We start from the raw sequence: 25,665 nt of genomic DNA on the forward strand, positions 1-25,665 counted from the left end.
AGAGCCAAAGCAATCTTAAGGAAAAAGAACAATAATGGAGGTATCACACTTCCTGACTTTGGCTTGTACTACAGGGCTACAATAATCAAAACAGCATGGTATTAGCAGAAAAACAGACACATAGACCAATGGAATAGAATTGAGAACCCAGAAATAAAACCACATAAATATGGACAGATAATTTTTGACAAAGAAGCTAAAAACATACAATGGAGCAAAGACAGCCTCTTCAATAAATGGTGCTGGGAGAATTGGATAGCCATGTGCAAAAGAATGAAACTGAACTGCTATTTGTCACCATGTACCAAAGTTAATTCAAAATGGATCAAAGACTTAAGCATAAGACCTGACACAATAAACTGCATAGAAGAAAACATAGGTACTAAACTAATGGACCTTGGGTTCAAAGAGCATTTTATGAACTTGTCTCCAAAGGCAATGGAAGTGAAGGCTAAAATAAACGAATGGGACTATATGAAACTTAAAAGCTTCTGCACAGCAAAAGAAACCATTGACAAAATAAAGAGGCCACCAACTGAATGGGAGAAAATTTTGGCAAACAGTGCCTCCGATAAGGGGCTAGTATCCAGAATATACAAGGAACTCATGCAACTCAACAACAAAAAAACAAACAACCCAATTGAAAAATGGGCAGAGGATCTGAAGAGACATTTCTCCGAAGAGGACATACAAATGACAAATAGACATATGAAAAAATGCTCAACATCACTAATCATCAGAGAAATGCAAATCAAAACCACAATGAGATATCACCTCACCCCAGTCAGAATGGCTATCATCCACCGGACAAATAGTAACAATTGTTGAAGATGCTGTGGAGAAAAAGGAACCATCATACACTGTTGGTGGGAATGCCGACTGGTGCAGCCGTGATGGAAGGCAGTGTGGAGGTTCCTCAAAAAATTCCGAATAGAATTCCCATATGACCCAGCAATCCCTCTCCTGGGTATCTACCCAAAAAATCTGAAAACATTTATACCTAAAGACACGTGTGCTCCAATGTTCATTGCAGCTTTGTGTACGGTGGCCAAGACATGGAAACAACCAAAATGTCCTTCGATAGATGAATGGATAAAGAAGTTGTGGTATATATACACAATGGAATACTATTTGGCAGTAAGAAAAGATCATATAGGAACATTTGTGACAACATGGATGGATCTTGAGAGTGTAATGCTGAGCGAAAGAAGTCAGACAGAAAAAGCAGAGAACCATGTGATTTCACTGATATGTGGTATATAAACCAAAAACAACAAAAGAACAAGACAAACAAATGAGAAACAGAAACTCATAGACATAGACAATAGTTTAGTGGTTACCAGAGTGTAAGGGGGGTGGCGGGTGGGAGATGAGGGTAAGGGGGATCAAATATATGGTGATGGAAGGAGAACTGACTCTGGGTGATGAACACACAATGGGATTTATAGATGATGTAATACAGAATTGTACACCTGAAATCTATGTAATTTTACTAACAATTGTCACCCCAATAAATTTAAAAAATAAATTGGAAAAGAAAAAAAAAAAAAGAGCTCCTGCTCTAACCATCCTGCTGCCCCTCTGGCAACTCAGCGACAACTCATTGTCTTCAATCTAATTGTGGAGGATGCAGCTCACTGGCCCATGTGGCAATCAAACTGGCAACTTTGTTATTCAGGTCTCACACTCTAACCTACTGAGCCATCTGGCCACCCACGTTCACCTTATTTTTTAAATCAGACCTCATAGTTTCCTTCTATTCCTAGTTTGTTGAGTCTTTTTTTATTTTATTTTATTTTATTTTATTTTATTAAATTTATTGGGGTGACAATTGTTAGTAAAGTTACATAGATTTCAGGTGTACAATTCTGTATTACTTCATCTATAAATCCCATTGTGTGTTCATCACCCAGAGTCAGTTCTCCTTCCATCACCATATATTTGATTCCCCTTACCCTCATCTCCCACCCCCCACCCCCCACCTCCCTTACCCTCTGGCAACCACTAAACTATTATCTGTTTCTATAAGTTTCTGTTTCTCATTTGTTTGTCTTGTTTTTTTGTTGTTTTTGGTTTATATACCACATATCAGTGAAATCACATGGTTCTCTGCTTTTTCTGTCTGACTCATTTCGCTCAGCATTACTCTCTCAAGATCCAAAAGTATTGAATTTTGGCAAATGCTTTACGCATTAAGTGAGATTTATCATGAGGCAGATTACATGAATTGATTTTCATACAATGAACTGTTTTTGCATTCCAGAAATAAACCTACTTGGTCAGTGTGTATAATATTTTAATAGGCTCTTGAGTTTGGTTTCCTTGCATTTTATTTATATTTTTTTGCATCAATATTTATGAGGGAGTTTGGTGTATAGCTTTCTTTTCTTTGTGACTTTGTTTGGCTTTGGCATTGACGATTCATAGAATCAGTTTGAGAGTGTTTGTTCCTTTTTAATATCTTTTAAGAGTTTTAGGAGGATTACAGACATTGGTTTTAATTCTCCTGTAAATTACTTTTGGGGGTTTGCCAGTAAATATGTTTTATTATAAAAGTTTTCAAATATACTTTCGTGAAAGAAGACTTTCCGAACTGCTTCAGAAAGTGGCAAGAATGATGGGATAAGTGTGCTTGAACCAAGGAGGAGTATTTTGAGGGGTATTAATGGCAATGTGTCTTTTCCTGTAATACAATTTTCTATTTAAACATTCACCATATTGTCTGATCACACTTCATACTTCAACATAACAAAATCACTCATGAAAACTCTACAACTAACATCATACACAACAGTGAAAAGTTGTAAGCTTTCATCTAATATAAAGAATAAAGCAAGAATACCCAGTTTACTAATTCTTTCTGATTTGTATGCCTTTTATTTCTCTTTTCATTATTTTTTTCTTAATTACTCTGGCTAAGACTTCTAGTACTAAGTTGAATGTTGAATAGGAAATATGAGAGTGGGTGTTCTTTGTGAAGTGCCTAAAACACAGGGTCTAGAGAATAACAAGTAAATGTTAATGCCGTTTTTTTTTATTTATCTTTTCTTGGTTTTCATACTCTATTTTAAGATATCAAAAACTAAGATTTTTAAATTAAAAAGCTGAGTAATGTAAAGATTTTAATTGTCTTTCTACACTGTATTTTATTTAGATCTTGTCTTAAGTATTTTGATCTCTCTTATCTAATTTTACCCTGAGAAACACATAGAGAATAATTTTTCACCAAAAGTAATTAATATACTACTGTTAACTGTTAAATATATAACACGATGCTAAATAGTTTTTACTTTAAACATCATCTGTATAGTCAACTCTTCTATTCACAATCTATATAGCTTCTGACAGATCATTAATATCCTGTGTTCTGCATCCTATTCAAAACCTTATCCTTAACCTATGATTACCCTTCCTACTTTGTTTATCTTCTTCCCAAATCTCCCTTAGTTGACCTCATTTTTTAGATTTCCCCTGACACTCACTATCCAAAATGACCCTTCCATCATTGTATTTAGAATTTATATAGCACTATTTATTAATATACTTTATATTGTGTATACATTAACTAATTATAGTTATTCTTATACTTTGTTTTTTAACTTAACACTGAATTTAAAAGTGATTTGTATATTATTTCCCTGACCTTATCTTTGTGTTTCAGGGTAAAGATAATGTGAGAAAAATGATATATCTACTAAAAATCTTTTCTCTTTGTATTTCCCACAGCATAAGCATAATGTCTTGCTTTAGGCTCTACTCAGTAGACAGTTTTCAATTGTGTGCGTGACCTGACACTAATGCTTGCAGAAATCAATTTACTCATATTTTCTGCCAAGTCATAAAATCTGAGGCAGGGTAGATCCCTTGTTTGAATAAACTTATTATGTTATTCTTGTCTCTGTTATTTCCATAACAGAAATAAGAGTAACAGAGTATGTTATGTTGGTATAAGGGAACATAATAAAATTTCTTTTCATTTCTAGGGACACTTACCTTTTGCTGTAGCAGGGAGTACGGATGAGGTCAAAGTTGGAAAAAGGATGGTCAGAGGCCGTCATTACCCTTGGGGAGTTATACAAGGTAAATATGATGATAGTGAGCAGGCTAGGCTTGCTCTGGACTGATTATGTTATTAATATGCATATTATCAAAGTCTCAAAATATCATTTTAACTTGAGCCAATATTGGTAACTGTTGCTAAGTAGTATAATAACAGTTGCTAATAAGAAGCACAGATTCTGTTTCATTTAAGCTAGTGCTTATTTTGATTATGATTTATTCTTATATCACTTTGCTGGATAGTGTTTTAGGAAACAACCCACAGAGGCTGGACAGAACCTCCTCATTTGCCCCGATCTTCCATATGCATATTACTTCTCTATGCATGAGCCATCACATTCAAGATGTTGGAAAGTCCTTTGAAAAAAAGTACTTTGAACAAAATTGAAACCTAAATACTAGAGTTTAAATGAATGGCTATCATCAACAAGAAAAATAATAACAAGTGTTGGAGAGTCTGTGGAGAAAAAGGAATCCTCATACAGTGTTGGTGGGAATGCAGACTGGTGCAGCCGCTATGGAAGGCAGTGTAGGGTTCCTCAAAAATTTAAGAATAGAATTACCATATGACCCACCAGTGCCCTCTCGTGGTTATATACCCCCAAAATCTGAAAACATTTATCCGTAAAGACTTGTGCTCCAATGTTCATTGCAGCTTTATTTATGGTGAACAAGACATCAAAACAACCAAAGTGTCCTTCAATAGATGATTGGATAAAAATGTGGTACAGATACAAAATGGAATACTATTCTGCCGTAAAAAAAAAAGATGAAATAGTACCATTTGTGACAATGTGGATGGATCTTGAGATTATTATGCTGAGTGAAATAAGTCAGACAGAAAAAGTCAAGAACCATATGATTTCAATAATATGTGAGATAAAACTGAAGGCAGCAAAGGAACAAGACAAACAAAGAAACAAAAACTCATAGACATAGACAATAGTTTAGTGGTTACCAGAGGGTAAAAAGGGAGGGGGATGGTAGATGAGGGTAAAAGTGGTCAAATATATGGTGATGAAGGAGAACTGACTCTGGGTGGTAAACACACAATGTGATATACAGATGATGTATTACAGAATTATACACTTGAAAGCTATGTAACTTTACTAATCCATTGTCACCCCAATAAACTTTAATAAACAAAACAAAACATTGTTCATACTGAAAGCAAGAAACAAACAAGACAAAAACTCATAGACACAGACAATAGTTTAGTGGTTACCAGAGGGTAAGGGGGTTGGGGGGTGGGAGATGAGGGTAAGGGGGATCAAATATATGGTGATGGAAGGAGAACTTACTCTGGGTGGTGAACACGCAATAGGATTTATAGATGATGTAATACAGAATTTTACACCTGAAATCTATGTAATTTTACTAACAATTGTCACCCCAATAAATTAAAAAAATATAAGTGGAAAAAGAAAAAATTTTTGTGTTAGCAGATTTAATTTAATGAAATAATTTACTGTGGTGAAAGTATATTATATTTTTTGTTAGTGCTCTGTAAAATACCTTGAGGGTAGTTTGTAAAATACAAATATAATTATTAATGAAAACTTATACCATATAACGATATAATATAACATGTTACTTCACTGTTTCATATTTGTTCTTTGGCTAATAAATTTAAAGCAAAATTTCTGGTCTATAAATAAACTGTCTATAATTAGCATGTACCATTAACCATACAAAGACTGACAATTAAGTTTGAGAACTTGTTGCCATGATGTTGCTAACTTTTTTGATCTCAGAGAGATTATTCATCATGAATTTGTACCAACTGGACAAACAGTTAATCAATTTTGGTGTGCTGAAAAGGCTGCATGAAAAAATTGGATGATCTGAACATTTCACCAACAATTCATGGATCTTGCATCATGACAATGCACCAGCTCACACGGCACTGTCTGTGAGGGAGTTTTTACCCAGTAAACAAATAACAATATTGAAACACCCTCTGTACTCACCTGATCTGGCCCCCAATGACTTCTTTCTTTACCTGAAGGTAAAGATAATACTGAAAGGAAGACATTTTTTTTTAAACTAAATTTATTGGGGTGACAATTGTTAGTAAAATTACATAGATTTCAGGTGTACAATTCTGTATTACATCATCTATAACTCTCATTGTGTGTTCATCACCCAGAGTCAGTTCTCCTTCCATCACGATATATTCGATTCCCCTTACCCTCTGGCAACCACTAAACTATTGTCTGTGTCTATGAGTTTCTGTTTCTCATTTGTTTGTCTTGTTCTTTTGTTGTTTTTGGTTTATATACCACATATCAGTGAAATCACATGGTACTCTGCTTTTTCTGTCTGACTTGTTTCGTTCAGCAATACTCTCTCAAGATCCATCCATGTTGTCACAAATGTTCCTATATCATCTTTTCTTACTGCCAAATAGTATTCCATTGTGTATATATACCACAACTTCTTTATCCATTCATCTATCAAAGGACATTTTGGTAGTTTCCATGTCTTGGCCACCGTACACAAAGCTGCAATGAACATTGGAGCACACGTGTCTTTAGGTATAAATGTTTTCAGATTTTTTGGGTAGATACCCAGGAGAGGGATTGCTGGGTCATATGGCAATTCTATTTGTAATTCTTTGAGGAACCTCCACACTTCCTTCCATAACGGCTGCACCAGTCTGCATTCCCACCAACACTGTATGAAGGTTTCTTTTTCTCCACAGCCTCTCCAACATTTGTTACTATTTGTCTCGTTGATGATAGCCATTTTGACTGGGGTGAGGTGATATCTCATTGTGGTTTTGATTTGCATTTGTCTGATGATTAGTGATGTTGAGCATTTTTTCATATGTCTATTTGCCATTTGTATGTCCTCTTTGGAGAAATGTCTCTTCAAGTCCTCTGCCCATTTTTCAATTGGGTTGTTTGTTTTTTTGTTGTTGAGTTGCATGAGTTCCTTGTATATTCTGGATACTAGCCCCTTATCGGAGGCACTGTTTGCAAAAATCTTCTCCCATTCAGTTGGTGGCCTCTTTATTTTGTCAATGGTTTCTTTTGCTGTGCAGAAGCTTTTAAGTTTCATATAGTCCCATTCGTTTATTTTAGCCTTCACTTCCATTGCCTTTGGAGTCAAGTTCATAAATGCTCTTTGAACCCAAGGTCCATAAGTTTAGTACCTAAGTTTTCTTCTATGCAGTTTATTGTGTCAGGTCTTATGCTTAAGTCTTTGATCCATTTTGAATTAACTTTGGTACATGGTGACAAATAGCAGTCCAGTTTCATTCTTTTGCACGTGGCTATCCAATTCTCCCAGCCCCATTTATTGAAGAGGTTGTCTTTACTCCATTGTATGTTTTTAGCTTCTTTGTCAAAAATTATCTGTCCATATTTATGTGGTTTTATTTCTGGGTTCTCAATTCTATTCCATTGGTCTATGTGTCTGTTTTTCTGCCAATACCATGCTGTTTTGATTATTGTAGCCCTGTAGTACAAGCCAAAGTCAGGAAGTGTGATACCTCCATTATTGTTCTTTTTCCTTAAGATTGCTTTGGCTCTTCGGGGTCTTTTGTGGTTCCAAACAAATCTGATGATTTTTTGTTCTATTTCTTTAAAAAATGCCATTGGGATTTTGATGGGGATTGCATTGAATCTGTATATTGCTTTGGGTAATATGGCCATTTTAACTATGTTGATTCTTCCAATCCAAGAGCACGGAATGTCTTTCCATTTCTTTGTGTCTTCTTCAATTTCTTTCAAAAATGTCTTATAGTTTTCAGCATATAGGTTTTTCATATCCTTGGTTAAGTTTATTCCTAGGTATTTTATTCTTTTTGCTGCAATTGCGAAAGGAATTGTTTTTTTTATTTCTTTTTCTGAGATTTCATTGTTGGTATATAGGAAGGCAATGGACTTTTGTGCGTTGATTTTGTAGCCGGCAACTTTACTGTATTCGTTGATTGTTTCTAATAGCTTTTTGGTGGAGTCTTTAGGGTTTTCTATATATAGCATCATGTCATCTGCAAAGAGTGATAATTTAACTTCTTCATTCCCAATTTGGATGTCTTTTCTTTCTTTCTCTTGCCTGATTGCTCTGGCAAGGACTTCCAACACGATGTTGAAAAGCAGAGGTGATAGGGGACATCCCTGTCGTGTTCCTGAACGTAGAGCAAAGGGCTTCAGTTTTTCTCCATTAATTATGAGATTAGCAGAGGGCTTGTCATATATGGCCTTTATTATGTTAAGGTATTTTCCTTCTATACCTATTTTCTTAAGGTTTTAATCATAAATGGATGTTGTATCTTGTCAAATGCTTTTTCTGCATCAATTGATATAATCTTATGATTTTTGTCCTTTATTTTGTTTATGTGATGTATCACATTGATGGATTTGCGTATGTTGAACCATCCTTGTGCCCCGGGGATGAACCCCACTTGGTCGTGATGAATAATCTTTTTAATGCATTGTTGTATTCCATTTGCTAGAATTTTATTTAGGATTTTTGCATCGGTATTCATCAGAGATATTGGTCTATAGTTTTCTTTTTTTGTGCTGTCCTTACAAGGTTTTGGTATCAGGGTAATGTTGGCCTCATAGAATGAATTAGGGAGTACTGTCTCTCCTTCAATTTTTTGGAAGAGTTTGTGCAGGATTGGTTAGATCCTCTTTGAAGGTTGGTAGAATTCACTAGTGAAGCCATCTGGTCCCGGACTTTTGCTTTTGGGAAGGTTTTGGATGACTGATTCAATTTCATTACTGGTAATCGGTCTGTTTAGATTTTCCAGTTCTTCATGGTTCAGCCTTAGAAGGCTATATGTTTCTAAGAACTTGTCCATTTCTTCTAGGTTGTCGAATTTGGTGGCATATCGTCCTTCATAGTATTCTTGGATGATCCTTTGTATTTCTGTGGTGTCCGTGATAACTTCCCCTTTTACGTTTCTGATTTTGTTAATCAGTACCTTCTCTCTTTTTATCTTAGTAAGTCTAGCCAAGGGTTTGTCAATTTTGTTAATCTTTTCAAAGAACAAGCTCTTTGTCACATTAATTTTTTTCTATTGTCTTTTTGTTCTCTATTTCATTTAGTTCTGCTCTAATTTTTGTTATTTCCTTTCTTCTGCTGACCTTGGGTTTTACTTGTTCTTCTTTTTCTAGTTCTTTAAGGTGTAACATGAGGTTATTTATTTGGGAGTTTTCTTGTTTCTTGAGATAGGCCTGTAATGCGATAAATTTCCCTCTTAAAACTGCTTTCGCTGCATCCCAAAAATTTTGGTAGAATGTATTTTCATTGTCATTTGTTTCTATGTATCTTTTGATCTCTCCTCTAACTTCTTCTTTGACCCAGTCCTTCTTTAAAAGTATGTTATTTAATCTCCATGTATTTGTGTTTTTTCCCGCTTTCTTTTTACAGTTGATATCCAATTTCAAAGCCTTGTGATCAGAGAATATGCATGGTATGATTTCAATCTTCTTAAATTTGTTGAGACTGATTTTATGTCCCAATATATGGTCTATCCTTGAGAATGTTCCGTGTACACTAGAAAAGAATGTGTAGTCTGATGTTTTAGGATGAAGTGCTCTATAAATGTCAATTATATCCATTTCATCTAATGTGTCATTTAGGGCTACTATTTCATTATTTATTTTCTGTTTGGATGATCTATCCATAGCTGTCAATGATGTATTTAAGTCCCCTAGTATAATTGTGTTTTGGTCAATTTCTCCCTTTAGTTCTGTTAGTAGTTGCTTGGTGTATTTCGGTGCTCCCTGATTGGGGGCATAAATATTGATGACTGTTATGTCTTCTTGTTGTACAGTCCCCTTCACCATTATGAAATGTCCCTCTTTGTCTCTTGTTATCTTTTTCACCTTGAAGTCTGTTTCATCTGATATCATTATTGCTACACCTGATTTTCTCTGGGTACCATTTGCTTGGGGTGTCAATTTCCACCCTTTCACTTTGAGTCTATGCTTGTCCTTGTAGCTGAGATGTGTCTCTTGGAGACAGTATATGGTTGGGTTTAGTTTTTTGATCCAATCTGCTACTCTGTGCCTTTTTATTGGTGAGTTCAGTCCATTTACATTTAGGGAGATTATTGATATGTGAGGATTTCCTGTCATTCTATCTTTAGTTTTCTGGTAAGGCTGTGTCTCCATTGTTTCTTTGCCTTTTTGTTGTTGTCTATTATGTCTGTGTGGTGGTATTCTATGATATTTCCCTCTTTTTCTTCTTTTATTTCAGTATATATTTCAGTTCTGGATTTATTTTGAGTGGTTACCCTTAAGTTTATGTAAAAGAATGTTTGATAATTAGAGTATTCCATTTTCTTCAGCATGCTTACTTTCTCCATTCCCATATTCTGGTTCAGGCCTTTACTCTCCCCCTTTTTGAGTTTTGGTTGCCACAAATTGTCCCTGTTGATGGTGGTCGAATAGCCTCCTTTAGTATTTCTTGTAGTGCAGGTCGTGTATTAGAAAATTCCTCAGCTTCTCTATGTCTGGAAAGGTCTTTATGCCTCCTTCATATCTAAAGGATATCTTTGCTGGATATATTATTCTTGGCTCATGGTTTCTCTCTTTCAATAGTTTGAATATTTGGTTCCACTCCCTCCTGGCTTGTAGAGTTTCTGCTGAAAAATCTGATGATAATCTAATGGGCTTTCCTTTGTAACTTACCATCTTCTTTTCCCTGGCTGCCTTGAGGATTCTTTATTTGTCGTTGATTTTAGACAGCTTCAATACAATATGCCTTGAAGAAGGCCTGTTGGGATTGAGGTAACTAGGTGTTCTATTTGCTTCTTGGATTCGAGGGTCCAGTTCTGTCCACAAATTTGGGAAGTTCTCATCGACAATTTGTTTGAATATATTCTCTGTTCCCTTCTGTCTTTCTTCTCCTTCTGGTATGCCCATTATTCTTATATTGCTCTTTCTGATGGAGTCAGAAAGTTCTTGTAGAGTTCTTTCATTTCTTTTAAGTCTCAAGTCTCTTTCTTCTTCTATCTGTGTCATTTCCAGGTTTCTATCCTCGATGTGACTGATTCTTTCCTCCATCTGGTCAACTGTGCTACCTAAGCTGGTTATTTCATTCTTAATTTCTTCTATTGAGTTCTTAATCTCCAGAAATTCTATTTGGTTCTTTTTTAAGATTTCAATCTCTTTCGTAAAATGCTCATGCTGTTCTTTGATTGAGTTTCTGAGTTCATTTAACTGCCTATCTGTGCTTTCTTGTATCTTGTTGAGTTTTTTCAGAACTGCAATCTTGAATTCTCTGTCACTTAAGTCACATATTTCTGTATCTTTAAGTGCCTTCTCTGGAGATTTTTCACTTTCTTTCTGAGCTGTCTTGTTGCCTTGGTTATTCATGGTGATTACTGGTTTACTATTTCTCTTCCTAGACATCTACAGGAGTGACTTCTGCAACAGGTTGATAGGAAGTGGTCTTTCTTTTGTTTGCCAGTACTTGTTGGTAGAATATTTTATTATTTCTCCAACTGCAACTTATTTTTCTTCTCCCACACGGTAGTGCTATGTTTTCTCTGCACTATTCCAACTTCTCACACAATGGGGGGATTCCCTGGGAGACGGGCTTTTCCTCTGTTAATAGTTCGTCTAGGTCACAGGGCGCAGTGTCCCGGTGGGTATGCGGAGAGCTTTTGATGTTCCAAAGCTCTTCCAGCTCCTGATTCAGAGCCCGTATGTTTCAGCAGTTCTGTTTACTCCTGCAGGTATCCGCCCAGATAGGTGGGGTCATGGGCGGGGTGAGTTGTGAGAGGTGGCCCAGAGCAATGGCGGCGACCACCACCACAGCCGGTCCTGCTTCCACAGCTCTCTCCCCTTTGCTGGAACTAGTTGGGCTATGAATTTGTGTCTGCGGTCACAGTTCTCTAAATAGCAAATTTTCTGTTGTTTTGACCTGACACTGCTACTGTTTCGCTTCTAGCACTGGGCAGGTGGGGGCGGGGCGAGCTCTGGGATTGGAGGGAGGGGGCGGCTAGTCTCAGTGCCTAAGGCTCCGTTCTCTGCTCGGCAGTGCAGGCTTAAACCACCGTTTTCAGCCTTTTTCCCTCAGTCTTTTCTCCGAGGTCTCTGCCGTGAGCGTTGGGTTCAGCCGTGTTATATGCTGTCCCCTCAGCCCTGTGGAGCCCTGGTGGAGCCCTAGCAGTCCGAGCTCTTCCCTCTTCCGCTGCTGCGGTGGTTCCGGGAAGCAGCGAGCTCAGAGCACTGAGCTAGGTCTGCGTCCTGCGCCCATGCAGCTCCGTCTCCGCGCACTTCTCCGTTTCCTCCTCCCCCGACTCACGCGAATCTCCCACCTGTAGGTGATTTTGGTAGTGGGGCTCTTCGTCTTGCCTGTCTGCTGTGCAGGGAGTCCTTTGTGGAGTTTTTGTTGTTCAATTCTTTGAAAATTCCAGGGGAGCTTTACAGAGGCTCACCTCACTCAGCCATTTTTCCGGAAGTCCGACATTTTGATGACATTCAGGACATGTAGGGTAATACGACAACAGTTCTGATGGCTATTTCAGAAAAAAAAAAATTCCAAAATTGCTTTGAAGGGTGGACTAGGCACTGGTGTTGGTGCATAGCTTCCCCAGGGGAGCACTTCAAAGGTGACCATAGTGATATTCATCAATGAGGTATGTGGTACTTTTTCTGGAATGAGTCTAGAAAACTTAATTGTCATACCTCATAGTTACGTGGTTAAAGCAATTATAACTATTAATCAGAATGATCTCTTAGTTGTTATTTTAAATATGTTTTTCATGCATGCATTTATTTAATAAAACATCTTGAATGCTAGGGATTGATGATGTGTTGTGGCTTTATTATTTCCCTACCCAGTGGAAAATGAAAATCACTGTGATTTTGTTAAGCTCCGGGACATGCTTCTTTGTACAAATATGGAAGACCTAAAAGAACAAACTCACACCCTGCATTATGGACGTTATAGGTGCTGTAAACTGCAGAGAATTGGCTTCACTGATGTAGGCCCAGACAACCAGCCAGTTAGGTGAGTAGAGATTTTTCTTGAACAAGCTAATGGATGATTTACAAAGTTCCTACATTCATGAGATACAATCATTTGTGAAATAACTGTACTTCTCATATCCTGAGTTATCCTGAATTTTATGTTTTTCAATCATCTTCAAAGTTAGATGGAGAACATTATTAGGAGAAACATAATGCAAGGAATCATTTAGATTCTGAAATATGTGTATCCAGTATATGTATATGATAATGTGTATATCCAAAAGAGACATTTAGGAAGAAAATTGACAAATAGTAGCAAAGATTGGCAAAGGCTGGCAAAGGATATTGAGAAGGAGGCAATAAATATTGAGAGTTGGATGGAGGAAAGAGGAAAAACAACAGTATAATATTACGGAAATAAAATGAAAATAGTTGGAAAGTAGGTGTATTCAGCCATATTGAAGATGAATAGGATTTGTGCTGCAAAAACATGATAGTCATATAATCTAGTTATATTAGTTATGGTACTTTGAAGACAACCAAAATTGAATTAGCTACCTTAAATAAACCATAGTTTGAAAGATACTGGGCTTTTAAAATTTTAATTATTTTGAGAACAAGAGGTTTTCCCAAATTTTATTGTGAAAAGATGTAAAGAAATAATGATATCATAAAAAGTTGTGGGAACTAGAAATCACTGATGTAACTGTTTTCAAATTTCTAGTATACTGTCTTATATTCAATATTGCACCTACCTCATTTTTTTATATTTCATGATATAGAAATTTCCATTTCTATGCATGGAAGAATATTGGTAAATATCTTTACATGAGACTTAATATATAATATATACTTTTACATTATACTTTTATTTATATTACCATTTTAATATAATAATAATAAAATTCCTTTGTAGTTTTCAAGAGATCTATGAAGTCAAAAGACAGGAGTTCTATGATCAATGCCAGAGGGAAGAAGATGTATTGAAACAAAAGTTTATGCAGCGAGTAAAGGAGAAAGAAATTACATTTAAAGAAGCTGAAAAAGAGGCAAGTATTTCCAGTTTAATATAATTGGTATTCATTTGTAGGTATCCTATTAATTTAGGGTATTTAATCTCAATAATTTAGTTGATGTTTTGGGAGACTCATTGCTATTTTTTATTTATTTATTTATTTATTTATTTATTTATTTATTTATATTAAATTTATTGAGGTGACAATTGTTAGTAAAATTACATAGATTTCAAGTAGCTATTTACCATGTAGGTTTTGAGCACAGACTTTAAAAAATTATAGTCTGTAATTTTTATCTAGAGGATTTGGAAAAATTGCTTTTTAAAAATTTTTTTTAGTAGTTTGTTTATTTTAATAATTTAAACAATTTAATTATAGTATACATTATATTAGTTTCAGGTGTACAACATAGTGATTAGACATTTATATAACTTACGAAGTGATTATCCCAATAACTCTAGTACCTATCTCATACCATACATAGTTATTAAAATATTGACTATATTCCTTATGCTATATTTTACATCCTCATGACTATTTTATAACTACCAATATGTACATCTTAATCCCTTTCCCTTTTTCGACCATCTCTCCAACCTTCCTCCCAGCTGGCAACCATCAAAATGTTCTCTGTATCTATGAGTTTGTGACAGTTTTGTTTGTTTATTTATTTTGTTCTTTATGCTCCACATATAAACGAAATTATATGGCATTTGTCTTTCTCTGTTTGACTTACTCAGCACAATGCCCACAAAGTTCATCCACGTTGTTGCAGATGCAAGATTTCATTTTTTATGGCTGAGTAATATTCCATTGTGTGTGTATGTGTGTGTGTGTGTGTATTACATCTTCTTTATCCACTCATCCATTGATGGACACAATATCTCAGCTATTGTAAATAATGCTGCAAAATAGATAGATAGACAGACAGACAGACAGACAGACAGACAGATGCACATGTCCCTTTGAAGTAGTGTTTTGCGTTTCTTTGGATAAATACCCAAAAGCGGGAATACTGGGCCCTTCTTTGTGTCTTGTTATAGCCTTTGTTTTAAAGTCTATTTTGTCTGGTATAAGTATTGTTACCCCAGATTTTGTTGTTGTTGTTGTTGTTTTTTCTTAATTAAGTTTATTGGAGTGACAATTGTTAGTAAAGTTACATAGATATCAGATGTACAATTCTGTAATACATCATCTATATATCACATTGTGTATTCACCACCCAAAGTCTGTTCTTCTTCCATCACCACCTATTGGATCCCCTTACCTTCAGCTACCACCCCCCATCCCCCTTACACTCTGGTAACCACTAAACTATTGTCTGTGCCTGTGAGTTTTTATTTCTCATTTGTTTATCTTGTTCTTTTGTTGTTTTTGGTTTACATACCACATATCAGTGAAATCATATGGTTCTCTGCTTTTTCTGGGTGACTTATTTCGCTTAGCATGATAATCTCAAGATCCGTCTACGTTGTTGCAAATGGCACTATTTCATCTTTTCTTATGGCAGAGTAGTATTCCATTATGTGTGCATACCATATCTTATTTATCCCGTCATGCATCTAAGGACACTTTGGTTGTTTCCATGTCTTGTCCACTGTAAATATAGCTGCAATGAACATCGGAGCACATATATCTTTATGTATAAGTGTTTTCAAATATTTTTGGTATATACCCAGCATACTACCATGCTGGGTAGTATGATAATTCTATTCCTAAAATTTTGAGGACCCTCCACACTGCCTTCCATAACGGCTGCACCAATCTGCATTCCCACCAACAGTGTATGAGGGTTCCTTTTTCTCCACAGCATCTCCAACACTTATTATGACAGCCATTCTAACAGATGTGAGGTGATATCTCATTGTGGTTTTATTTGCATTTCTCTTTTTATGTGTCTATTGGCCATGTGTATGTACTCTTTGGAGAAATGTCTATTCAGGTCCTCTGCCTATTTTCTAATTGGATTTTTTATTGTTGTTGAGTTGTATGAGTTCCACATATAGTTTGGATATTAGCCCCTTATCAGAGGTGTTGTTCACCCATTGGGTTGGTTGCCTCTTTATTTTGCTAGTGGTTTCCTTTGCTGTGCAGATGCTTTTTAGTGGATAGTCCCTTTCATTTATTTTAGCTTTTACTTGCCTTGAGGTCAAATACATAAAATCCTTTTTGAATCCAAGGTTCATAAGTTTAGTACCTATGTTTTCTTCTATGCAGTTTATTGTTTCAGGTTTTATGTTTAGGTCTTTGATCCATTTTGAGTTAATTTTGGTACTCAATGACAGATAGCAGTCTAGTTTCATTCTTTTGCATGTGGCTTTCCAATCTCCCAGTACCATTCATTGAAGAGGCTGTCTCTTCCTCCTTGTGTGTTTTTAGCTTCTTTGTCGAAAATTATCTGTCCATATTTATGTAGATTTGTTTCTGGGTTTTCAGTTCTATTTCATTGGTCTGTGTGCCTGTTTCTCTGCCAGTACCTTGCTGTTTTGATTATTGTTGTCCTGCAGTACTGCTGGAAGTCAGGGAGTGTGATACCTTCAGCATTGTTCTTTTTGTTAGGATTGCTTTGGCTATTTGGGTTCTTTTGTGGTTCCAAAAAAATTTGATGATTTTTTTGTTCTATTTCTTTTATAAAAAGTGCCATTGGAATTTTGATGGGGATTGCATTAAATCTGTATATTGCTTTGGATAATTTGGCCATTTTAACTATGTTGATTCTTCCAATCCATGAACATGGAATATCTTTCCATTTCTTTTTGTCTTCTTTAATTTCTTTTAAAAATGTCCTATAGTATTCAGTGTATAGGTCATTCACATCCTTGGTTATGTTTATTAATCTTAGGTATTTTATTTTTTTGTTCAAATGCAAAAGAAATTGTTTTATTTATTTTTCTGAGATATTATTGTTAGTATATAGGAATGCCATGGATTTTTGTATGTTGATTTTGTAGCTGGTGACTTGACTGTATTTGTTTATTGTTTCTAATAGCTTTTTGGTGGAATCTTTAGTGTTTTCTATATATAGCGTCTAGCCACCTGAAAAAGGTGACAATTTAACTTTTTCATTCCCAACTCGGGTGACATTTATTTCTTTCTCTTGCCTTATTGCTTTGGCTAGAACTTCCAGTATATGCTTCCAGAATATCAGTTGTTATAGGGCACAACCCTGTCTTTTTCCTGAATGTAGAGTGAAGTGCTTCAGTTTTTTACCATTAATTATGATATTTTCTGAGGGTTTGTGATATATGACCATTATGTTAATGTTTTTTCTATACACATTGTATTAAATGTTTTAACCATAAATGTGTGTAGTATATTGTCAAATGCCTTTTCTGCATCTATTAATAAAATCATGTAATTTTTGTCTTTTATTTTGTTTATGTGGAGTATCACATTGATTGATTTACGTATATTAAACCATCCTTGTGACCCTGGGATAAACCCCACTTGATCGTGATTTATAATCTTTTTAATGCCCTGTTGCATTTGATTTGCTAGAATTTGGTTTAGGACCTTTACATCTGTATTCATCAAAGTTTTGGTCTGTACTTTTCTTTTTTGTGGGTTATCCTTACCAGGTTTTGGTATCAGGGTAATGTTGGCCTCAGAAAATGAGTTAGGGAGTTGTCTCTTCAATTTTTTGGAAGACTTTGAATAAGACAGGTATTAGATCCTTTTTGAATGTTTGGTAGAATTCATTAGTGAAGTTGTCTCATCCTGGACTTTTGCTTTTGGGAAGGTTTCAGATGACAGATTCAATTTCTTTACTGTTGATCAGTCTATTTAGATTTTTCAATTCTTCATTATTCAGCCTAGGAAGGCTATATGTTTCTAAGCACAGGTCTATTTTTTCTAGGTTATTGAATTTTGTGGCATGTAATCCTTCATAATATTCTTGGATGATCCTTTGTATTTCTGTCCTATATGTGGTAACTTCTCCTTTTTCATTTCTGGTTTTGTTTATTTGTGTCTTTTATCTTCTTATCTTAGTGACTCTAGCCAATGTTTGTAAATTTTATTAATCTTTTCAAAGAACCAGCGCTTTGTTGCATTAATTTTTTCTATTGTTTTTGGTTCTCTGTTTCAATTAGTTGTGTTCTGATTTTTATTGTTTCCTTCCTTCTGCTGATTTGGGGTTTCATTTGTTCTTCTTTTTCTACTTCTTTAAAGTGTAACATGAGGTTATTTATCTGGGATTTTTCTTCTTTCTTGAGATAGGCCTGTAATGATATAAATTTCCCTCTTAAAACTCTTTTGCAACATCGCAAAAATTTTGGTAGGATGTATTTTCATTCTAATTTGTTTCTGTGTATCTTTTGAGCTCTCCTCTTATTTCTTATTTTCCAGTCGTTCTTTAAATTATGTTGTTTAAACTGCACATATTTGTGGTTTTCCCTGCTTTCTTTTTGCAATCGGTATCCAATTTCAAAGCCTTGTGATCAGAGGTATGATTTCAGTCTTCTTAAATTTGCTGAGGTTAGTTTTATGTCCCAATATGTGGTCTATCCTTGAGAATGTTCCATGTACACTAGAAAATAATCTATATTCTGATGTTCTAGGATGAAGTGCTCTATAAATATCAATTGAGTCCATTTCATCTAATGTGTCAATTAAGGCTCCTATTTCTTTCTTTATTTTCTGTTTGGATGATCTATCCATAGCTGTCAATGATGTTTTTAGGTCTCCTACTATTGTGTTTTGGTCAATTTCTCCCTTAGTTCTGTTAGTAATTGCTTTGTGTATTTGGTGCTCCATGATTGGGGGCATAAATATTGATGACTGTTATGTCTTTTTGTTGTATAATCCCCTTTATCATTATGAAGTGTCCATCTTGGTCTCTTTTTACCTCTTTTATCTTGAAGTCTCTTTCATCTGATATCCGTATAGCCGCACCTGCTTTTCTCTGAATACTATTTGTGTGGAGTGTCAATTTCCACCCTTTCTCTGAATACTATTTGTGTGGAGTGTCAATTTCCATAGACTTTGAATCTATGCTTGTCCTTGTAGCTGAGATGTGTCTCTTGGAGGCAGCATATGGTTAGGCTTTAATGTTTTGATTCAATGTGCTACTCTTTGACTTTTCATTGATGACTTCAGTCCATTTACATTTAGAGTGATTATTGATATATGAGTATTTCCTACCATTGTATTTTTTTTTTTATAGGATGGTGTCTTCATTGTTTCTTTGCCTTTTTGTTGCTGTCTTTTATTTCAGTGTGGTGGTATTCTACGTTTTCCCCTACATTTCTTCTTTTTTTAAGTTATATTTTTCCGATCTGGATTTCTTGTTTTTGAGCTGTTTTCATTAAGTTTAATTGAAAGGAAGTTTCATAGATACAGTAATCTTTTTTCTTCATCATGTGTCTTATCTCCATTCCCATTTGCAGTTTCAGACCTTTACTCTCTCCCCTTTTATGTTTGTGTTTTCTTTTTTTCTTCCTTCATTTTTTAAGTTTTTTGCTTGTCACAAGTTATCCGTACTTGTGCTGTGAGTTGATTTCTGAATTTCAGTAGCAAGTTGTCTTTTTCTTCTTTCTTCTTTTTAATTTTTTTCTTTTTTAAAAGTTTATTAGGGTCACAATTGTTAATAAAATCACATATGTTTCAAGGGAAAAATTTTGTAATACATCATCTATATATCACATTGTGTTTCACCACCCAGAGTCAGTTCTCCTTCCATCACCATATATTTGATCCCATTTACCCTCATCCACCATCCGCCTTCCCCCTTACCCTCTGGTACCACTAAACTATTGTCTATGAGTTTTGTTTTTTTCATTTCTTGGTCTTTTTTCTTTGTTGCTTTCAGTTTTATAACCCACATATCAGTAAAGTCATATGGTTCTCTGCTTTTTCTGTATGACTTATTTTGGCCAGCATAATAATTTCAAGACATATCCATGTTATTGCAAATGGCAGTATTTTGTCTTTTCTTATGGCAGAATAGTATTGCATGATGTATATATACCACATATTTTTTATCCAATCATCTATCGAAGGACTCTTTGGTTGTTTTCATGTCTTGGCCACTGTAAATAAAGAGGCAACGAAATAAATGTTTTCAGATTTTTTGGGGTATATACCAAATGAGAAATTGTTGATTTAGTTTGTAATTCTATTTGTAATTTTTTGAGGAACGTCCATACTGCCTTCCATATAGGCTGCACCATGTACCAAAATTAACTCAAAATGGATCAAAGGCCTAAACATAATACCAGAAACAATACATTGCATAGAAGAAAACATAGGTATAGCGAACTTATAGACCTTGGGTTCAAAGAGGATTTTAGGAATTTGACCTCAAAGGAAGGGAAGTAAAAGCAAAAACAAATGAATGGGATTAAAGGCTTTTTTCTTACTAACCTTTTTTGGATTACAACACATTCTCACCAACATTGTATGAGCATTTCCTTTGCTCCACATCCTCACCAACATTTGTTGTTGGTTGTGTTTTGAATTTTGGCAAGTCTAATAGGTGTGTCATGGTATCTCATTGTTGTTTGAATTTGCTTTTTCCTGATGGGGAATATTATTGTGTGCTTATTTGCCATCTGTCTGTCTTCTTTGGGGAGATGTCTGCTAAGCTATTTGATCCATTTTTAATCAGGTTGTTGTTTTCTTATTGCTGAATTTTAAGAGCTGTTTGTATATTCTGCATGACATTCCTATGTCACCTCTCTCTTTTACAAATATTTTTGCCAGTTTTTGGTTCTTTTATAATTTTACTAACATTTTCTTCGGCAGAAAAAAGAATAATTTTACAAATCCCTGCATATCAATTGTGTCTTTCATGGGTTGTGTCTACAGTTATATCTATACACATCATCATATCCAAGGTCATCTAGGTTTTCTGCTTTATTATGTTCTAGGAGTTTTATAGTTTTGCATTTTACATTTAGGTCTATGATCCATTTGTGTTGTTAATAGTTTTTATGAAGCGTGTAAGTGTGTGTCTAGATTCATATTTTTGCATGTGAATGTTCAGTTGTTCCAGCACCACTTGTTGAATTGATTATTTTCACTCCAGTGATGGCCTTTGCTTCTTAGTTAATTTACCATACCTATGTGCATCTATTTTTAGGCTATTTTGTTGCATAAATCTTGTCGTGCAGGGCAGTCTGCGGGTCCTCTGGTCCCAATCCCCACATAAGAATGCAGGATATGGTGAGGCCAAAAAGGAACACCTACGGAGCCATAAGTAGAGGAGTCATATCACTATATTTTCTCTGGTGGCATCCACCTCTCTGCAATCTGCTCTTGTTAGCTCAGCCACCATCTTCTTGCTAGCCCCCATTTTCCGCTAGCGTAGCCACAGCAGTTATATTAGTGGCCCATGGCTCACTGGTTACAGCTGACGGCCAACTAGCCACAGCTGATGGCCATGCAATCACAGTTGATGGCCATTTACTACCTGAGCCAGCACCTTTCTATGTGAGGCCGAGAGCCTAGAAACTGCTCTTTGGGACTCTGTCCCCACACTCCACCCCTACAGGCTCTCACCTCACAATCTACGTGACAAGTATCTTCTGAGAGGGGCCCTGTGTGAGGAACCTGGAGGTGAATGCAATATCCTAGACACAGCCAGGCTCTCTGGACACAACCAGGGTTTCTCAGGGCACCACCAGTACTTCTGGGCACAACCAGACTTATTGGGTTTCTTAGGGTACCACCAGTCTCCCCAGGCACAACCAGGGTTTTTCATGGCACTGCCACTCTCTCTGGGCTGCTCAGGGTACTGTGCTGGAACAACAGCGACTCACAGTCAATGTGCTTACATATTCTTGATGGCGGCCGGTCAAGACATAAAGCAAACATCCGCCAGTTCAACTACATGGTGGTACATTCCCAAGCAAACAGTAAAGCGGTCCATTAAATTAGGGATAGAAGGCAATTCCCCATAGTCCATAGTCATTCGCCAGGGCTGTCCTGGGGCTGAGGGATGACCTTGACCTCACCCTCATCTCCCACGGAGGACTCAGCAAGCGTTTCCTCCTGGGACTACAAGTCCTGTATCCGGGCTGCGTCAGCAAGCTCTTCCTAGCCCACAGGACTGCAATGACCTTCACTTTCTCCGGCCTATGATGGTTGGGGAACCGTCCACGTCTTCCCACCCCTTCATGGGGGTCCAGCTCTCAGGCAGCTGCTCCTCCTGGTCTTCTAGAGACTGAGTGTTCATACACACAAACCTCTCCACCACTCTTCGGAGAGCCTTGGCCGGCACCACATCCTGCCGACTATACCATGTGTCCTGCAGGGCAGCCTGCAGGGCCTCTGGTCCCACTCCCCACATAAGAATGCAGGATATGGTGAGGCCAAAAAGGAACACCCACGGAGCCATAAGTAGGGGAGTCATATCACTATATTCTCTCTGGTGGCATCCACCTCTCTGCAATCTGCTCTTGTTAGCTCAGCCACCATCTTCTTGCTAGCCCCCATTTTCCGCTAGTGTAGCCACAGCAGTTATATTAGTGGCCAATGGCTCACTGGTTACAGCTGATGGCCAACTAGCCACAGCTGATGGCCATGCAATCACAGTTGATGGCCATTTACTACCTGAGCCAGCACCTTTCTATGTGAGGCCGAGAGCCTGGAAACTGCTCTTTGGGGCTCTGTCCCCACCGATCTATTTTTATATTCTTTTACCAATATCATATTATCTTGATCACTGTAATTTTAGTCAGATTACTATAGTCAGTCTTAAAGTTGGGTGACATCAGTCCTCCAACTTTGTTCTCCTTCAATATTGTGGTGGATATTCTGGACCTTTGGTTTTGCCACATAAACTTTAGAATCAGCTTGTCCATATCCATAAAATAACTTTCTGGAATCTAGATTTGGATTGCATTGAATCTCTAGATTATATGGAAAGAATTGACATCTTCACAATATTAAATCTTTTTAATTCATGAATATGGACTATCTCTCCACGGTTCTCTGATTTTTTTAAAATCAAAGTTTTATAGTTTTCCTCATATATATCTTGTATACTTTTGTTAGGTTTATACCAAGGTATCTCATTTTTGGGGGTTCTAATACAATTGGTATTGTGTTTTAATTTCAAATTCTACTGTTCATTACTGGTATATAAAAAAGCAATTAATCTTTGTGTATTAAGCTTGGATCCTGCAACCTTGCTATAATCTTTTCTTAGTTCCAGGAGGTTTTTTGGCAATTTTTTTGGATTTTCTACATTGTTGATCATGTTATCCGTGGAAAAGACAGTTTTATGTCCTCCTTCCCAATCTGTATACCTTTTATGTCCTGTTACTTCATTGCATTACTAAATAATTCTAGTACAATGGTGAAAATGAGTGGAGAGAGGGCACATCTCTGTCTTTTACCTGAGTTGGGGGAAAACTTCAAACTTTTCACCAGAGTAGTTGATATTTGAAGTATTTATATATTAAGATGAGGTTTAGCTTTCTCTGACTTCCACGTTCACCCTCCCACCTTTAAGTTAAACATTTTCTCAATGATTTTTGCTGTCACTTACAGTTACTACATTCTCATATCCCCAGCATTTCCAATTCTTCTTGCTATTGTGTCCAGATGATTATTTGTTTCTCAGGGCTGAAGATGTAATTCCAAGAGACATCTTACTCCAGGAAACCAAAAAAAATTTATTTTGAAGCACAGATCTCAACATTTGCTGCTCACTAAAATCACCTGGGGATTTTTTTGTAAAGCATGGGTGCCTGGATTTCATCTCCAGATAGTCTGATGTAATTAATCTGTGTGCAGCCTGAACATTGGGAGATTTGCAAGATCACTGAATAATTCTAATGGACACCTAGAGTTTAAAACCACTGGTGTTAATACTGTGTTTTTCACCACCATATACACCAGCTGATTAATATTATGGCAGTGGAATCCCCTAGCCTATTTGTTTTTCAAAAAAGTTAAACTGCAAATAACGTTGCTGTGGGGACAGAGCCCCAGAGAGCATTTTCTAGGCTCTCAGCCTCACATGGAAAGGTGCTGGCTCAGATAGTAGATGGTCATCAGCTGTGACTAGTTGGCCATTGGCTGTTGTTGGTTAGCCACTAGCTTCTGATTTAACTGCTGTGGCTACGCTAGCAAGCACAGAGTGAGGCAGAGTGTGGATTGCAGATTCTGTGGCTCTTGCTTCCTGTGTCTCCAACCCGCCAGCGAGAGTATAGTGGTATGGCTCCCCTGTCTATGGCTCCGTGGGTGTTCCTTTTTGGCCTCACCATGTCCTGCGTTCTTATGTGGGGAGCCATACCAGAGACCCTGCTTGACTCCCTGCATGACACTTGCCCTCTATAGTTTTATGACATACAAGTGATAGCTTTCAAACACGTACCTCCTCTGGTACATACAAGCAGTCTTTATGTTGTTGAATAAAATTATGTTAAAGACCCAAGCCAATCTCTAATGGAATCCAAGGTGATATCATGTCTTTTATCGGACTAATTGGATTTATTGTAAATCCCACAGATTAAATAAGACCTGACAAGTAAATAAAAATTAACTAAATAAGGTCCTTGAAGATTTTTGTTTCTGTAATTATGCTAATTTCACTCAACAAGAAAATTATAACTTTCTTTCAAAAGGTCTTTATCTATTAAAGTCTCAACAAGTGTTTCAAGATCCATGCTATAATTTCATGTATATATGTTTAGTGAACACGAATCTATCAAATTTTACTCGAAGAGATTTGTGGGGAAATGTAGAGTGAAATTGTACCTCATTAGAAAAAGCAAAGTGTTTTATAGTTGTGGATTTTATTATATTTGGCTCCTTGGGGACACCTAAAATTCAATTGATGAAGACATAAAATGATTAAACATAAAATTTTTAAATTGTTATTAAAAAAGAATGTTGGGGTTGCAGGATAGGGGAGCAATAACAGTAAAAAAAAAAGAAATTGTTATTAAGATCAAGCTCTACTCTGATGATTAACATGTTTGATAACTAGGAAAAAAAACAAGCATGTTCCTGGAGATGTGCCACAATAGTGTGCTTTGAGTCATAAATGCATATTTGTTTCACAGCTACAGGACAAGTTTGAGCAACTTAAAAGAGTCCAACAAGAGGAGACAATAAAACTTGAGGAGGAAAAAAGACAATTGGAAGAAGAAATTATAAATTTTTATAAAATGAAGGCTGGCTCTGAAACATTCCAGACTCAGGGTTGCACCAGTATAAAAAAGGACAAAGAACGTAAGAAATAGGCCTCTCTTACCATTGTCTATGTTGTGGAGCCCTATCACTCTTGATCCTATCTTTCTGTGAGATTGTCTTCATAGACTTTACACTGATATGTGGTATATAAACTAAAAACAAGAAAAGAACAAGAGAAACAAATGAGAAACAGAAACTCATAGACACAGACAATAGTTTAGTGGTTACCAGAGGGTAAGGGGTGTGGGGGGTGGGAGATGAGGGTAAGGGGGATCAAATATATGGTGATGGAAGGAGAACTGACTCTGGGTGGTGAACACACAATGGGATTTATAGATGATGTAATACAGAATTGTACACCTGAAATCTATGTAATTTTACTAACAATTGTCACCCCATTAAATTAAAAAAAATTCTATTAATTTAAAAAATTTGCCTGCTTGTTGTATGTGTCTCCCAACTAGAATGTGAACTCCTTGAAATCAGGTACCTTAACTAGACTATCT

The 25,665-nt window shown here is 36.3% G+C and overlaps 1 protein-coding gene across 1 annotated transcript in view; it reads left to right on the forward strand.

Moving 5' to 3' along the window:
* SEPTIN14 (septin 14) overlaps positions 1-25,209 on the forward strand; it is a 47,975-nt gene extending 22,766 nt beyond the window's left edge. The window contains exons 5-8 of the mRNA XM_074326717.1: positions 3,984-4,080; positions 12,870-13,038; positions 13,915-14,047; positions 25,030-25,209. Coding sequence (XP_074182818.1) covers positions 3,984-4,080; positions 12,870-13,038; positions 13,915-14,047; positions 25,030-25,209 — 579 coding nt within the window. The remainder of the gene's footprint in view (positions 1-3,983; positions 4,081-12,869; positions 13,039-13,914; positions 14,048-25,029) is intronic.
* Positions 25,210-25,665: the final 456 nt, after the last annotated feature.

The sequence above is a fragment of the Rhinolophus sinicus genome, chromosome 3, assembly GCF_057876585.1.
Source record: "Rhinolophus sinicus isolate RSI-liver-muscle chromosome 3, RSI-T2T, whole genome shotgun sequence".
Classification (NCBI taxonomy): domain Eukaryota; kingdom Metazoa; phylum Chordata; class Mammalia; order Chiroptera; family Rhinolophidae; genus Rhinolophus; species Rhinolophus sinicus.